The sequence below is a fragment of the Muntiacus reevesi genome, chromosome 2 (assembly GCF_963930625.1).
Source record: "Muntiacus reevesi chromosome 2, mMunRee1.1, whole genome shotgun sequence".
Classification (NCBI taxonomy): domain Eukaryota; kingdom Metazoa; phylum Chordata; class Mammalia; order Artiodactyla; family Cervidae; genus Muntiacus; species Muntiacus reevesi.
Window position 1 is genome coordinate 103764745 of NC_089250.1, and position 18087 is coordinate 103782831.

Genomic DNA, 18087 nt, shown 5'->3' on the forward strand with positions numbered 1-18087 from the left:
AACTGGATTAACAGTAAATAATCTGTGATATCTCAAAGGAGACTGATTAAATATTTCATCAGAAAAAAATTACCTAAAAATATTTATAATCTTTTAATGAATTATGTATGAAGTTGAACAAGAAAAGTTGAACTCTCTACACATTAGTGAATATATATTCACGTATAACTTCAACAGTCTAATAAACATTACAATAATAAGCATTTCTGCCCATTTATATGTTTAGCTTTCATTCATCTTTTACAATAGATCCTGATGAAGGCTTTGTCAAATTATTCCCATAAATCATTTTTCAAGTACACAAACAAAACTGAGCAAAGGAACAGGGTTCAGTAAACCTGACCCAGCAGGAAGAACAAGAGAAACAGTCTGCTAAAGATTTCAGATGTTCAAATTTTCAAACACAAGAACCTAGAATAATTATGTTTAATAGTTGCTTAATGTCCAAAGAAGTAAAGACCAAGGCTGAAAACTGACCAATAGCTAGAAATATTAAATTTAAAAAAAACTTTCAGATTTTTAAAAAGAGTATGAAACATTAGGACTGAAAAATCACAATAATCACATTTGAGATCTTAGAGGTTTAACAAAAAATAGATATGGGAATTAGTGAACTGAAGCATAAATCGTAAAAATAATCAAACAATCGTAAAAAATAATCAAGAGGCAAAAATGTGGAAAGTTAAGAGAGAAACTATAAGGTGGAGTGAGACGATTTAATACACATCCAATCAGGGGCTTCCCTGGTGGCTCAGGGGTAGAGAATCTGCCTGCTAACACAGGAGACACGGATTCAGTCCCCGATCTGGGAAGATCCCACATGTGGTACAGTAACTAAAACCATGCACCACAACTATTAAGCCTGTGCTCTAGAGCCCAGAAGTCACAACTACTGAGCCCACATGCTGCAAATACTGAAACCCTCAAGCCCCAGAGCCCATGCTCTGCAATGAGAGAAGCCACCACAATGAGAAGCCCACACACTGCAACTAGGGGGTAGGCCTCATTTGCAGAAAAGCCCATGCAGCAACAAAGACCCAGTACAGCCATAAACAAATAAATAAAATTATTTTTACAAATATACATCCAGAGTCCTATGAGGAAAGGAAAAACTGTATTTAAAGAGATAAGAGATTAGAATTTCCCAAAACTGATCAAAGATATTACTCCAGATTTAAGCAGCCCAGTAAGAAAATGAGGAAATTCATTCCTTAACAAAGAGAAAAGAGACAAATTGTCTTCAAAGGAGCAACATACCAACATGTGAATTCTCAAATCTGAAGCCAAAAGACAGGGGAAGGTTTTCTTAAAAGTGCGAAAAGCAAACGTCAAGCTACAATACTATAACCAACAAAATCATTCATGAATGAAGGTGCAATACAGGCATTTTTAAATATGCAAAGAATCTGCCACCTGCAAATCTACATAAAGGAAATTCCAGACAGTGGTTGACAAATAGAAAATGATACTAATTATTATAAAAATTAAAGAGAAAAGAATGTAGTAAATGGATGTATAGCCATTTCTAAATGTGCACTGACTATATGAAGCAATGTTTTTCTGGGATTTAATTATATAGAATGAAAAGTAGGAAAGGTAAATGGAGGCCTTACAACTCCTGGGAAAGTATTAATATAAATTAAAGATTAATGCTATTTCTAGAGTAACAATTTAAAAAGTTTCCAAATTTCCAAATGGGAATAGGGAATTCAGTCCAGTTCAGTCGTTCAATAGTGTCAGACTCTTTGCGAGCCCAGGGACTGCAGCATGCCAGGCTTCCCGTCCATCACCAACTCCAGGACCTTGCTCAAACTCATGTCCATCGAGTTGGTGACGCCATTTAACCATCTCATCCTCTGTCGTCCCTTTCTCCTCCCGCCTTCAATCAGGGTCTTTTCCACTGGGACAGTTGTTCGCATCACATAGCCAAAGTACTGGAGCTTCAGCTTTAGCATTAGTCCAATGAATAGTCATCTGTCCAATGAATCTTCAGGACTGATTTCCTTTACGATTGACTGGTTTGATCTTCTTGCTGTCCAAGGGATTCTCAAGAGTCTTCTCCAACACCACAGTTCAAAAGCACCAATTCTTCAGTGCTCAGTTTTTTTTATGGTCCATACATGACCATTTTTTCTCATCCATACATGACCACTGGAAAAACCATAGCTTTGATTAAACGAACATTTGTCAGTAATGTCTCTGCTTTTTAATATGCTGTCTAGCTTTGTCATAGCTTTTCTTCCAAGGAGCAAGTGTCTTTTAATTTCATGGCTGCAGTCACCATCCACAGTAATTTTGGAGCCCAAGAAAATAAAGTCTCTCATTGTTTCCATCGTTTCCCTATCTATTTGCCATGAAGTGAGGGGACCAGATAGTTTTAAGCCAGCTTTTTCACTCTCTTTCACTTTCTTTTTTTTTTTTTTTTTAATTAGTTGGAGGCTAATTACTTCACAACATTTCAGTGGGTTTTGTCATACATTGATATGAATCAGCAGTAAGAGTTACACGTATTCCCCACCCCGATCCTCCTTCCCACCTCCCTCTCCACCTGATTCCTCTGGCTCTTTCACTTTCATCAAGAGGCTCTTTAGTTCTCCTTCACTTTCTGCCATAAGGGTAATATCACCTGCATATCTGAGGTTATTGGTATTTCTCCCAGCAATCTTGATTCCAGCTTGTGCTTTATCCAGTCCAGCATTTTGCATGATGTACTCTGCATATAAATTAAATAAGCAGCGTGACAATATACAGCCTTGTCGTACTCCTTTCCCAATTTTGAACCAGTCTGTTGTTCCATGTCCAGTTCTAACTATTGCTTCTTGACCTGCACACAGGTTTCTCAGGAGGCAGGTCAGGTGGTCTGGTATTCCTGTCTTTTGAAGAATTTTCCAGTTTGTTGTGATCCACACAAAGGCTTTGGTATAGTCAATATAGCAGAAGTACATGTTTTTCTGGAATGTTCTTGCTTTTTCTATGATCCAGCGGATGTTGGCAATTTGATCTCTGGTTCCTCTACTTTTCTTAAATCCAGCTTGAACATCTGGAAGTCCTTGGTTCCTGTACTGTTGAAGCCTAACTTGAAGAATTTTGAGCATTACTTGGCTAGTGTGTGAGATGAGTGCAATTGTGCAGTAGTCTGAACATTCTTTGGCACTGTCTTTCTTTGGGACTGGAATGACCTTTTCCAGTCCTGTGGCCACTGCTGAGCTTTCCAGATTTGTTAGTGTACTAAGTGCAGCACTTTCACAGCATCATCTTTTAGGATTTGAAATTGCTCAGCTGGAATTCCATCACCTCCACTAGCTTTGTTCATAGTGATGCTTCCTAAGGCCCATTTGACTTTGCACTCCAGGATATCTGGCTTGAGGTGAGTGGTAACACCATCATGGTTATCAGGGTCATTAAGATCTTTTTTGTATAGTTCTTCTGGGTACTCTTGCCACCCCTCCTTAATATTCTGCTTCTGTTAGGTCTATACCATTTCTGTGTTAATTGTATCCATCTTTACATGAAATGTTCCCTTGGTATCTCTAATTTTCTTGAAGAGATCTCTAGTCTTTCCTGTTCTATTGTTTTCCTCTGTTTCTTTGCATTCACTTAGGAAGGCTTTCTTATCTCTCCTTGCTACTCTTTGGAACTCTGCATTCAGACAGATATATCTTTCCTTTACTCCTGCCTTTTGCAATTTCCAAAGGAAGGCTTGGGTGGTAAACTGCAATTAATTTTGATTAATTTCAGCACTCTGCACAGTATTAGCCACCTACCCCTTCACCCTCAACCCTCTGACAGGCAGTTATCCAATGATCCAGGAGTATCCTGGACACAGCTTGTGGGAGCCAGAGCAGGCTATACAGATTCTGTCCTTCTATATGAGATCACTCGTCTGATCACCAATTGCTGCTTTTGATTACAAAGGAACAGACACAAAAGGAGGATAAATCTCTTCTGTAACCCTTCTGACCACTATCACAAGCCTATTCTCCTCCAGCTGAAGAGACTTCCAGGACTGAAAGGGCTGGTGTGTGTTGGTGGTTTTTTTTTTTTAATTTTATCTTCTTCTATTTTCTGCCTTTTATTTCCTTTGCCCCTTTTAGAATTCAGTTGTTTAAGATCTAGGACATTCAAATGTAACTGCATATAGAGGGAAATTTAGAAAGTCATTCTGTATGCTCAGGAAAAGGTATAGTCTCAAAAAAGAGCTGAGAAGACCTTAGGCTTACAGTTCAGTCTGATCCTTGGTACAGAGACAATCTGTAACAATCAAAACAAAACCTGCACCCCAATGCTCATCGCAGCACTGTTTATAATAGCCAGGACATGGAGGGAACCTAGATGCCCATCAGCAGACGAATGCATAAGGAAGCTATGGTACATATACACAATGGAATATTACTCAGCCATTAAAAAGAATTCATTTGAATCAGTTTTAATGAGATGGATGAAACTGGAGCCCATTATACAGAGTGAAGTAAGCCAGAAAGATAAACACCAATACAGTATACTAATGCATATACATGGAATTTAAAAAGATGGTAATGATAACCCTACATGCAAAACAGAAAAAGAGACACAGATGTACAGAACAGACTTTTGGACCCTGTGGGAAAAGGCGAGGGTGGGATATTCTGAGAGAATAGCATTGAAACAAGTATACTATCAAGGGTGAAACAGATCAGCAGTCCAGGCTGGATGTATGAGACAAGTGCTCAGGGCTGGTGCACTGGGAAGACCCAGAAGGATCGGATAGGGAGGGAGGCGGGAGGGAGGATCAGGATGGGGAACACAAGTAAATCCATGGCTGATTCATGTCAATGTATGGCAAAAACCACTACAATATTGTAAAGTAATTAGCCTCCAACTAATAAAAATAAATGAAAAAACAAAACAAAACAAAAATCAGCAAACCCTATAGAAGGAGAACCTTTTTTCCAGAGTTACCACATTTTAGGTTCAAAGGTCCAATTTTCAAAAAGAAAAAAAAAATCTCAGAGAATATTAAAAATTACAAAAGCATTGCCCAATCAAAGAAAAAACCATCATGGGAATGCAAATGATACAGCTACTTTGGAAGGCAGTTTGATAGTTTCTTACAAAGCTAAACTATTACAATATGATCCAGCGAAAGTGCTCTTCATTATTTATCCAAAGTAGTTAAAAAACCTGTGTCTATAAAAAACTTAAAACACAGATGCTCATAACAGCTTTATTTGTAACTGCCAAACCTTAGAAACAATCAAAATTTCCTTCAGTAGGTGAATGGATAAACAAATTTGTATCTAGACAGTGGAACATTATTTAGCATTAAAAAAAAAAATCAGCAACCAAGTTATGAAAAAACACAGAGGAACCATAAATACATATTACTAAGGGAAAGAAGACAATCTGAGAAAGCTACAAAGTATGTGATTCCAACTGTGATGTTCTGGAAAAGGCAAAACTATGAAAGTAAAAGTCAGTGATTGCTAAGAGTTAGGGTGTGAGGGGGATGAATAAGAGAAGCATAAAGTATTTTTAGGAAAGTGAAAATACTCTATATAATACTACAAGAGTGGATGCACATCAATATACATTTGTCCAAATCAACAGAATAAACCCTAATGTACAGTATGTATACTGGCAATAAAGTGTCAATGTAGTGACAAAAAGAAATTTTCACATACTGAGATATGGGAAGTCATTCTGGCTCACACCTAAGATAACACAAATTTAATGCTAATTAAACCAGCTGGTTTGTGGCCTATCAAACATACATTCTACACCTGCTCTAATTATTAAAGAAAAGGACACAATGACCAGAAATAAACAATGTCCATGGAAAAAATAAAGATTAAATCCCTGCTCCCTTCCTGGGATGCCAAACCTGGCATTCCTTCGATGATAAAAGACTCTTCCCAGGTGTCAAGACCACAGGGACTTGCTGTGTACATGCTCATCTCTTTTTTAGAAATCTCGAAGGAAATCTATTCATGACTTGTTTGATGGATCTTTGTTCTGACAAGATATAAAACTGTGTTGAAAAGCATGCTTTTCTGGAGCAGTTCCTCAGTTATCTGAGAATCTGTCTTCCAGGCTAACTGTCCTCACTTTGGTTTAAATAAAACTTGTTTCTTTTTTCCTATTATGGACTGCTTAATGATTATTTTTGTCAACAGCAGGTTCATCAACTAAAACAAATATACAAATTAATTTTCTTGTGAACCTAAAAATGCTGTAAAAAAAAAGTCTACTTTAGAAAAATGAAACAACCAGATGATGAACTTTAATAGACTAAAACAATTTTCCTAAGGATACTCAAATAACTAAAGAAAGACATGAAAATAGTCAAGAAAACAGTATATGAAGAGAATGAAAATACCAATTAAAAAAACAGAAAGCCTGAAAACAAACCAAAAGGAAATTATGGAGATGAAAAATATAATAACCAAAATTAAAAGTTCAGTAGAGGAATTCAAAGGCAGATTTGAGCAGAAAGAAAAATGAATAAGGAAACTTGAAGATAAAACAACTGAAATTACTAAGTCTCAAGGGGAAAAAAAAAATGGAGAAAAGGAAACAAAACCTAAACCTATGAAACATCATGAAGTGGACCAAAAAGGCACTGTAGGAGTTCCAGAAGGTAAAAAGAGATAAAGAGAGATCATTTGAAGAAGTAATAACCAAAAAGTTCCCAAATTTGATGAAAAACACAAATATCCAAGAAACTCCAAGTAGGATGAACTGAAAGAGACCCATACTGAGACACATTACAATCAAATTGTTGAAAGACCAAGAGAGAAACTTGAAAGAAGCAAGAGAGAAGTGACTTGTCACATACAAGGAATCCTCAATAGGAGTATCAGCAGATTTCTCAGCAGAGACTGTGCAGATCCGAAAGCAGTACTCTTAAATATTCAAACTACAGAAAGAAAAACCTATCAACCATGAATTTGATACTCCCTCATAGCTCAGTCAATAAAGAATCTGCCTGCAATGGAGGAGACTCAGGTTCAATTCCTGGGTTGGGAAGGTTCCCTGGAGAAAGAAATGGCAACCCACTCTAGTATTCTTGCCTGGAGAATCCCATGGACAGAGGAGCCTGTCAGGCTACAGTCCATGGGTTGCAAGAGTCGGACACGACTTAGCAACTAAACCACCACCAAAATTCTCCTTCAAAAATGAGAGAGAAATCAAGACATTTATAGATAAAAGCTAAAGGAGTTTGTTAGCACCAAACTTGTCCTTTAAGAAATACTAAAAGAAATCCTACAGTTGAAATGAAAGAACGCCAGATAGTTACTCAAAGCTGTATTAAAAAAATAAAGATCTCAGTAAAGGTAAATATGGGGCTTCCCTGAGAGCTCAGCTGGTAAAGAATCCACCTGCAATGCAGGAGACCCCAGTTGATTCCTGGGTTGAGAAAATCCACTGGAGAAAAGACAGACTAACCACTCCAGTATTCTTGGGCTTCCCTTGTGGCTCAGCTGGTGAAGAATCCACCTGCAATGCGGGAGACCTGGGTTCAATCCCTGGGTTGGGAAGATCCCCTGGAGAAGGGAAAGACTACCCACTCTAGTATTCTGGCATAGAGAATTCCATGAACTATATAGGACACATGGTCACAAACAGTCACACACGACTGAGGAACTTTCACAAGTAAATATATGGGTGATTATAAAAGCTAGTACTATTCTAACTTTGGGCTTTTTCCTCCAAATTTTGTTTTCTACAGAATTCTAGAGACTAATGCACAAAATTATTAATTTTCTTGGACACATAATGTATATAAAAGTTATCTTGTGACACCAGTAACTGAAACCGAGTGGGGACAGAGCCATCTAGGAACAGAGTGTGGTACTGAAATTGACTTTGTATAAATTTGAGTTAGTGTGTAACTTTAGGATATTAAATGTAATCCCCATGGTAACCACAAAAAAACAGCTACAGAATATACAGAAAAGGAAATAAGGAAAGTAAAACTTTTCACTGCAAAAATTAAACACAAAAGACAGTAATGTAGGAAAATCAGCAAAAAGACATACAATGAAAACTAAAAAATATTGCTGAAAGAACTTAAATAAATGGAAAGATCCCACATTCATGGATTAAAAGACTTATTATTATTAAGATGTCATTGCTTCTGAAAGTGATCTACAGACTCAATGCAATCCCTAACAAACCATGGAGATACAAATTAAAATCATGATTAAGGCCACTATATATCCAAGAGACTAGCAAAAATTTTAAAGTTTAAGAATACCAAATTGATAGTGATGGGAAGGTAACTTGGAGTAACCATTCTGGTAAAAAGGATAACATTAACCTGTAAAATTCAAGTATACTCTATGACCCTGGGAAGCCCTGGTGGCTCAGCAGTAAAGAATCTGGCTGCTAATGCAGGAGACAGGTTGAAACCCTGGGTCAGAAATCCCCTAGAGAAGGAAATGGAAGGAAATGGCAACTCACTCCAGTATTCCTGCCTGGGAAATTTCATGGACTGAGGAGCCTGGCAAGTTACAGTCCACAGGGTCACAAATAGTCAGACATGACTTAGTAACTAAACAACAACAAATGACCCAGAAATTCCATTCTAACCATACACTTTAGAAATATTAAAGTTTATGTATATCAAATAATAAACGTTCAAAGCAAAATTATTTGCAATTGCCAAAAATGGAAATACCCAAAAGTCCACCAGGAATAGACTGAGTAAATAATTATAGATGCACACAGTTGAGTAAAACATAGCAGTAAGACCTAACGACGGAGAACCATGGCTATACACAGGCGGATAATCATACACATGATGTTAAAAAAAGAGAGAAAAGGAAGTCACCAAAGGCTACCTGCAGCATAATTCTGTGTATTTGAATTAACTGTTGGAAAACTAAATTATATTATATAGAGATACATACTAGCTGGAAAAAAAATTAAGCTAAGTGGTCAAAACCAAGTTAGTCAAGCAAAGGCTATTTTGCCTCTGGGGACCAAAGGTGAAGCTCAATTACAAAGCTCAGACTCCTATTTACTCCCAAGAACTGGGGATGGGGAAATCAGTATTCCAGTTCAACTTTCACCACTGAGTAATCTTATGTCTTAAGTAATTAAATGGTCAATTTGTTCATTCTTTAAAGAAAAAGGTGGACAAGCAAAAGAAAAAAAGACTATAACTTCAAGTGTAATGTCACACAGAACGGCACTGTTCTAAAAGGAATGACCCACAGATGTTACCACAGCAAAAGTGGAAGAATCTACAATGTTACCCTGCATGCTACTGGCATAATATAAACAAACAAGTCAAGGGCAAAATCCTTCTTGCCAAGAGAATTAAGGTATACGTCAAGCAAAAAGCACCCTAAGAGCCAAGACAGTTTCCTGAAACATGTGAATAAAAATGATCAGGGGGAAAAAAAGAAAGCCAAACAGAAAGGTACTCAAGTTCATCTGAAATGCTACCAAAGAAGCACACTTTGTGAGAACCAATGGAAAGGCGCCAGAGCTGCTGGAAGTCATTCCCTATGAATTCGTGGTATAATAATAGTAATAATTAAAAGACCCCTGGATTGTTAAAAAAAAAAAACTTAATAATTGGGTTATAGATCAAAATACTCTTTTCTATAACCGCTTACCTTCCACAAGCAATCTGAGTGACAATGCTTCCCATAAGTTCAAAAACTTTCCTTGGGTTTATTTCATGACTGGTAGAGTTATGACCCAACTGACCATACCCTCCAGCTCCGAAAGTAAACACTCCACCTTCCTAAAAAGAAGACAAAATCCTTTGTGATTAGAAAGCCTGATAAAAGGAAATAATCTTCAGGAAATTAAGTTAATCTTTAATATAACTATGGAGTCAATTTTCTTTTCTATTGTCTTCTTAATTTAATGGATGATAAGATAGTTAACTTTTCAAGGCAATACGTCTTAAAACTAAAAGTTTTAGATTGATATTGCTGATTATTTTCACACATTTAGAAGTATTTATGGTCATCATCAAACCAATGATGACAATGATGACAATAATGATGACAAAGTCATCATTAAATCAATACTATTTTTGCACTGCTTTTTACTGTCCTTATATTCTTGTCAAATCACAGAAAATTTCATAAAACCTAAAAATGGTATCATTTTCAGTTTCCAAAGTAGCTCTGCAAAGGAAAAAAAAAATATGTATAAACAGAGCACACAAATATACCTACTCTTAGCATACTGTTACTAAACTATAGACAATCTTTAAAATATCTATCATAAACTACATAACTGGATTAAAGGCAATATTTTTTAAAAAGTAATTCCTGATGACAGTTCAACAAAGGCACAATTAGTATTTTCTCAGTTCAACTGCTTTTCTTCATAGTTGCAGCTATATAAACAAATTTAAGTGGAATAAGAGTGTTTATACAGACTTCTGTATCAGGAAATTGATTTTTCTGTTTAAAATCTTTTTATCATGGGAAATTTCAACAGACACAATAGTAAACACAAATATGTGTGTGTGTGTGTATTTATCTACATACTAAATTATCACATAAACATCACTCAGTTTCAACTGGTAAAACTTAAGACAACCCTGGTTCACTGATGCCCTTCCCTCCCCCTTTGAGGGGTATTTCAAAGCAGAAAACTGTACTAGAGGTACTTTAAACTAGCAAACTGTGGTCAAAAAATCATTTCGCCTATAAATGTGTATGTATTCTCAATGGAACATATCTCTAACACATAAAAATATATAACACAATACTATTATACACAAAAAATATTAATTTCCTTTTTTGGACAGAAATAGCAAGTGTTAAGTTTTATTTCTCAGATTTTTTCATCTTACTGACATTACTGACTTGACATAAGATTGTGAATATTTAAAATATACAACATGACATATATATACTCTGTGGAATTACTACTACAGTACTACAGCCAAATAAATTAACACATCCATCACCTCACACACTTTTTTGGGGGGAGGAAAAAGCTCAGATCTACTCTCAGCAAATTTTAAGTACAGAATACTGTATTGTTAATAGTCACTATGTTGTACATTAGATCCTCAGAATTTAAAAATCTTGTAACAGGAAGTTTGTACCCTCTGACCACATATCCCCATTGTCCTCAGGCCCCACACCCTGGAAACCACCATTCTACTTCGTTTCTGTGAATTTGACTTTCTATTCCTAATTGTCTTCTCGCTCACATCTTTTTAAACAATTCCATGTATAAGTGATACCATTTAGTATTTGTCCTTGCCTGGCTTATTTCACTTAGCATAAGGCCTCCAGGTTCATTTATGTAGTTAGAAATGAAAGCATTTCCCCTTCTTATGACTGAGTAATATTCCAGTATATGTATGCATGCCCATGCACACATGTACACATCACATTTCCTTTATCCACTCATTTGTCAGTGGACACTTTGGCTGTTTAAATAACTTGGCTATTGTGAACAATGCTTCAGTAAAAATGAGCATAGTCATCTCTTTGAGATCCTGCTTTCATGTCCTTCAGAAATACACCCAGAAGTGGAATCGCTGGATCTTATAGTAGTTCTATTTTTAATATTCTGAGGAATATTCATACTGTTTTCTGTAATGGCTGCACCAAGTTGTATTTCCAATAGCAGTATATAGGGTTCCCCTTTCTTCATATACCTTTTTTTTTTTAATTATAGTGATCATAACAGATGTGAGTTTGTGGTCTTGATTTGCATTTCCTGATGATTGTGATGTTGATACTGAGTACCTTTCTCATGGTCTTTTGGTCATTTGTGTATCTCCTTCAGAAAATGTCTATTCAAGTCCTTTGCCCATTTTTAAATTAGACTGTTTCTCAGTCACGAGTTATGTGAGTTCCTTATGTATTTTAGATATTAACCCCTAACCAGATACATGATTTACAAGTATTTTCTCTCATTTCACAGGATGACTTTTCATTTTGTTGACTGTTTCCTTTGCTGTGCAGAAGCTTTTAGTTTATTTTTGCTTTTGTTATCTGTGTGCTTTTGGTGTCATATCCAAGAAATGACTACCAAGACTCATACCAAGAAACTTTCTTCCCAGGTTTTCTCCTAGGAGTTTTACAGTTTCAGGCCTTACATTTAAGTCTTTATTCCATTTTGAGCTACATTTTATAAGTGGTGTGAATTAGGGAGTCAGCTTTTGAATGTGGATGTTCAGATTTCCCAGCATCATTTATTAATGATGATGTGTGCTCTAAGCACCTTATCAAGGATTTGCTGCATTTATTTCTATCTATTCTGTTTGACTGGTATTAATATATGTGCTTGCTTTGACACCACTATCATGCAGTTTTGGTTACCATAGCTTTGTAATACAGCTTAAAATCAGGAACCACAATGCCTCTACTTCACTGCTCTTTCTCAAGATTGCTTTGGCTATTCTGGGTCTTTCGTGGTTCTGTATGAATTTTCAGATTGTTCTATTTCTGTGAAAACTGCCGCTGGAATTTGAATACAGATTACACTGAATCTGTAGATCACTTTGAGTAATACAGACATTTTAACAATATTTGTTCTTCAAATCCAAGAACATGAGAAATCTTTCCATTTATTTCTGTCTTCTTCAATTTCTTTCATTGATGTCATATAGTTATCAGTGTACAGGTCTTTCCTCTGTTTGGCCTACCTTTATTCCTAAGCATTATACTGTATTTAATGCTACTGTAAATGGGGCTGGTGCTTAATTTCTCTTTTTAGACAGTTTGTTAGTATATAAAACACAACCCACTTTCAATGTTAATTTGTATCTTGCAACGTCACTGAATTTGTTTATTGGTTCTAACAGATTTTTCAAGGAGTCTTTAGGGTTTTCTCTTTATAGTATCAAGTCATCTGCAGAGACAACTTTACTTTTTCCTTGCTAATTTGAATGTCTTTAATTTTTCTCATGACTAACTGCTATGGTCAGGACTTCCAGTACTTTTTTTTGGCCATGCAGCATGCAGGATCTTAGTTCCCCAACCAGGGATAGAACCCATATCCTCCCACAGAGGAAGCATGGAGTTCCAATGACTAGACTCCCATGGAACTCCCCTTCCAATAATATCTTAAAGAGCAGTAGTGAAAGTGGGCATCCTGTCTTGTCCCTGATCCCAAAGGAAAAACTTTCAAATTTTCACTTTTCAAACTTTTCACCATTAATTATTATATCAGTGGTAGGTTTGGCCTTTATTATGTTGAGGCATGTTCCCTCCATACAACACTTTGTACAGTCTTTATCATAAAAGGATGCTGAACTCTTGTCAAATGCTTTTCCTACATCTACTGAGATGATCATGTAATTTTTATCCTTCATTCTATTAATGTGGTGTATAACACTGACTTCCAAATGATGAACCATCCTTGCATCCCAGGGATAAATCCCACTTGATCACTGGATATATAATCATCTGAATGTGCTACTGAATTTAGTTTGCTAGTCTTGAATAGTTCTGCATCTACATTCATCAAGGATGTTGTCTTGTAACTTTCTCTCCTTGCAGTGACTTTGTGTGGCTTTGTTATCAGGATGATGCTGGACTTACAAAGTAAGTTTGAAAGTGTTCCCTCCTCTTCTATTTTTCAGAGGAGTTTGAGATGGATTGGTGTTAATTATTTTTCTAATAGTAGAATTCACCAGTAAAGACATCTGATCCTGGGCTTTTCATTCTTGGGGGACTTTTGATTACAATCTCCTTACACATTAGAGGCATATTTAGATTTTGTTTCTTTTGGTAAACAGTTTTGATAGTTTGCTATGTTTCCAGTATGTACCCACTTCATCTAGGCTATGTGATAAATTTGTTAACATATAATTATTGATAGTAGTACCTTACGAACCTTTGTATCTTGGCATGTCAATAATCATATGTCTGATGGGTAACATTAAAATAGGTGGGACGTTTCAGGATTATCTATTCCCATTAAGCTTACTGCTGATCTTTGTCTAGATTCATCACTTCATTAAGGAGTATAAAATGGGTATAAAATGAGTATCAAAAAATATTTCTTCTAAATTTATTAGTTGAAATTCTTCTATAGAAAACTTAACTCATTGCTATTAAGTCATCATGAAATATAATAAAAATGCTTTTCTCATTTACTAATTTTTAGAAAATGAGTTGTTCCAGCAACTTCCAAGGATAAGCAATGAACTTTGTTTTGTATTGATTTGGGTAAAAAGAGGATCATTATGAAGTCATAGATTTTTTATAATTGGTACATTTCCACTTATTAAAGATATTATTTCTTTTTTTTGACCACTGAACACACTTCTTCAAGTTGTCCTTCTGACATGATCTTAGTAGTCTGCTTTTTTGTAACACAAAATACCCAAGGCTATTTTCATACCTTTTTGGTTCCAGATATGAGATCAGACTCCTTTCTAAGAAGCCTTGGTTCTTTTTAGTAGAGAATCTACAACAATCAAAGAATATTCACTGCTTCTAGATTGCACATATTGACTTACATCTCAGATCTTTCAGTGGTCATAGCAAACAAATTTATTTTAGAAGAAGAAAAGTAAGAATTCACACTGATACTTATGAGTCAAAGCAAAGATTACTGAGTTTTAATTTGATTGCTACCATTTTATGTATTTTCTCTTAAGCTGAAAATCATGGTTTCTAATGACAATAAAATAAATACTTATTTGCTTTATCCTATTCTATATGCAATATAATGAAAATAACACTACTAATTTTCCTCATAACAATAAGACTGCAGAATGCAATTTAAGAGGCTCTATGTGAATTCAATTTATCTTTAGGCAATTTCCCACTAGTGATGTACAACAAAATACTATACTTTAAAATGACCTAAAAGAAATCTTCTATAGTTGTGCCACTAGTAATTTTGTAGAACTGCCTTAATATACAAATATATTAGCTTTTTAATTATGTATAAGAGTTTCTAGGTTTCAAAGTCAAAACATAAGGCAAGGCTCATTTGGTCTACCTATTCTTTTCAAATATAAATAACATGTATCTTCTTTTTCCTTAATGGTAATATGTCCTAGAAATCATTCTACAACAAAATAGAGATCTTTCTCATTCTGTTTTACAGGGTATGGCACTACACATAGTGGAATTACCACAGTTTATTCAATTAGGCTGCTACCAATAGGTATTTGGATTTCTTCTATTCTTTCGTTATTAAAATATTACCACAGCAAACAGCCTTGTGTATACATAATTTTGTATCTTTGGAATAGATTCTTAAAATTGCTAAGGGATTGATAAGTCAAAAGGCATATGTACATGTAATCTGCATAATGAATTTATAAAAGAACTTGAAAAAAATTGACATCTTTATGGTAGTGTCTTCATATCAATTAACATGCATATCTTTCTATTTATCCTGCTTTTAAAATTTTGTGGGATTTTTTATGTTTTCCTGTTTGTTTTGCGCAAGGAAACTGCATTGGTAAAGTAATCCTAATCTGTCTTCAAGAAGTTCTTCCAGAAAAGCAAAAGGCACTGATACACACCTAGGTTTTAACTTAAAACGAGGAAAACTAAAAAATATCTTACTTTTGAAATAGTTAAAACTATCTAATTTTGTTGAAAATAATATACACCAAAAATTCCAGTGATAAGTATCTATTTTTCTCTCAAAAGAGAAAAATATTGGTACTGTTTTGAGAGAAAAATACAGAAGATTAATAGAATTCTCATTAAAAGAAACAGATATAAAGACTTAGAAATCTTGGGAAAATAAGATGAGTGCTTATCTGAAAGGATAAATTTGAAAAGCATTAACATGTGAATATTTCTACCACAAAGTTAATCCTAAAGAATAACATTATACAAAATATTCTTTACTATCATGTTCAACACAGCTTATTTCTTCTCAATATCAATGACAGAAGAGAATCACTAAAATTTATAACTTGCCAACAGTGATTACATTTGCAATTTGAATGTAAGTGAATTTTTTAAAAAATCAATAAAATACGGTAATAAGATTAGCAGAGATAATAAAACGTCCTTATTCAAAAGCAAGTACAATAAAATTTTTCTAAAAATTAACTTTTGTAATTGGTCATTATAATATTTTTTAAAATTTCTTTAGTACACTATATTTGTTAAGGACTGAAAATAATTCTTATTTTGAAATTTCCAGTGGGGGGGGGGTAAATGTGTAGAATTTTTACAAATCTGATGAGAAGTAATTTTTTCTTGCCAATTTTATCTATTATACAGGATAAAGAAAGAAAAAGATGCAAAAATATTAATCTCTAATTCAGTCAATGATAATTTGCTAGTTCCTTTATGTTAACATGACTATAATAAATAGCACTACTGGTAAAGCTTAGCCTATTTTCATTTTACTTCTAATTGCTAGAGAAGTATACAGTATTCATACTGAACTGGTACATATTCAAGAAAGTGAGAGGTCAGAGTTAAAACCATTATTAGCAAGATTGTGATAAAAGCTCATTATAACTCCTTGCATAATACTGATTCTTGACCTAGGGATAATAGAGGAATTCAGTCTCCTCTGTTACTTGTTATACTTATAAGCCACATGGAAGCTAAATTAAAATTAGGCAGTTATGCAATGTAAATGAGACTGATACACAAAGCACAGTAAGCCTGACAAACTAAAAAGAAATTATTTCATTCACAATATCATTCAAGCAGTATTTAACATTAAGTTGAAAACCTCAACAATATGAATCATCACCACACAAACAGCAGATCACAATTCACATTTCATAACATAAAACATTTGAAATATAAGGTAAACTGTTTTTGAGAACAGATGATAACCTAAGTCCCCTTTTCAAAATAAATTATTTTTTAGACATCAATAACCCTCAAGATTTCAATATACATATCATTAAGATATTCACTAATTACAAAATAACTACCATAAATATTAATAAAAAAGTTTTACAGGAGTACAATACCTTGGTTAGTGCAGCAGTATGATCTTCTCCACAACAAATATAAACTATTTTCTGAGTTCTTAGTGACTTTAGTAAATTAGGAACATACCTATCTGAAAATTTCAATAAGAGAACAGTTAACGAATGTATTAACTAACAGTATTTTTAAAATTAAAATTCTTCTACAATGTATTTCCTCTACAGCTTCCCAAATGATGGAAGACAGTGATAATTAAACCATTTTAACAATTCAATAATTTTGTAGTAAAAGGCTAAGTTGGATTGCCAAGTCTTTCTATTCTTACTACAGTGATAAAAGAGAGGTCTAAAAAGGGGAATTTAAATCTAATCTGCCTCAGTGCCAATCTACACTCAGGAATCAAGGAATTTCAAAGCTTTCTGACTGCTTCTAATACATATACATCATTCTTTATATCTACCTCATGATAATTAAGCTCATAGCATCCTACTTTGAAGTCTAAAATTATACTTTCTGATGTTTTATGGCAGGAAAGATATAATGTCCTAATCTGACATTAGGAAATAGAAATAAGGAATAGGAAATAGAAATTTATTTCTTAGGCAGAACAAAATATTTTCAAATTCAAAGAGTATTATTTGTTATCATTTCCAGTTGTTATAGATCAACAACTCACTTTTGTCTAACTCATTATAATTATGTTGAACTTTATTAAATCAGTTTTTGTATTTCAAATACTGGCATTCAACCTAATAAGCTATGAAAAATCAGTTCCAAAGATCTCAATTTAGTTATAATTTTTTAAAATTCAAAAAGCTTATTTGTACGACATTAGCATCACCATTAACAGATTAATCAAATGACTCAGATATAAATAATTCTTTGAAATACTCAAATAGATGAACACTTCATGTTACTTTTCAGGATAACTTTACAACTTTTTTCAACTGATGGTAGCTGATAATGTGGTTACCAAAACGAAGTAATGTTTTTCTCAATTTTCTTTTAATAACCATTCAACAATGAAGATTTTTGTCCAGATGTACTTTCTCCATTTTATTTTAGAATAAAATAATATTTTTGGCCTTCCCACAATCTCCTAAAAATATTATCAGGTGGAATTTTTAAACTAATCTCTCCATTCCTACCTAAATGCCAAGGAAGATTTGGGTATACTACTCTCTGACACTAAGAATCACTAATATCTCAAAAAATCATCTCTCTTTAAAAGTTTATCTATTAAAAA

The 18087-nt window shown here is 34.3% G+C and overlaps 1 protein-coding gene across 5 annotated transcripts in view; it reads right to left on the reverse strand.

The window, feature by feature from the left end:
• HERC4 (HECT and RLD domain containing E3 ubiquitin protein ligase 4) overlaps positions 1-18087 on the reverse strand; it is a 132498-nt gene that overhangs the window by 73102 nt on the left and 41309 nt on the right. For all 5 annotated transcript variants that reach the window (XM_065922430.1, XM_065922429.1, XM_065922431.1 and 2 more), the window contains exons 6-7: positions 16883-16974; positions 9606-9736 (exon numbers count right to left, since the gene is read on the reverse strand). In XM_065922430.1, coding sequence (XP_065778502.1) covers positions 9606-9736; positions 16883-16974 — 223 coding nt within the window. The remainder of the gene's footprint in view (positions 1-9605; positions 9737-16882; positions 16975-18087) is intronic.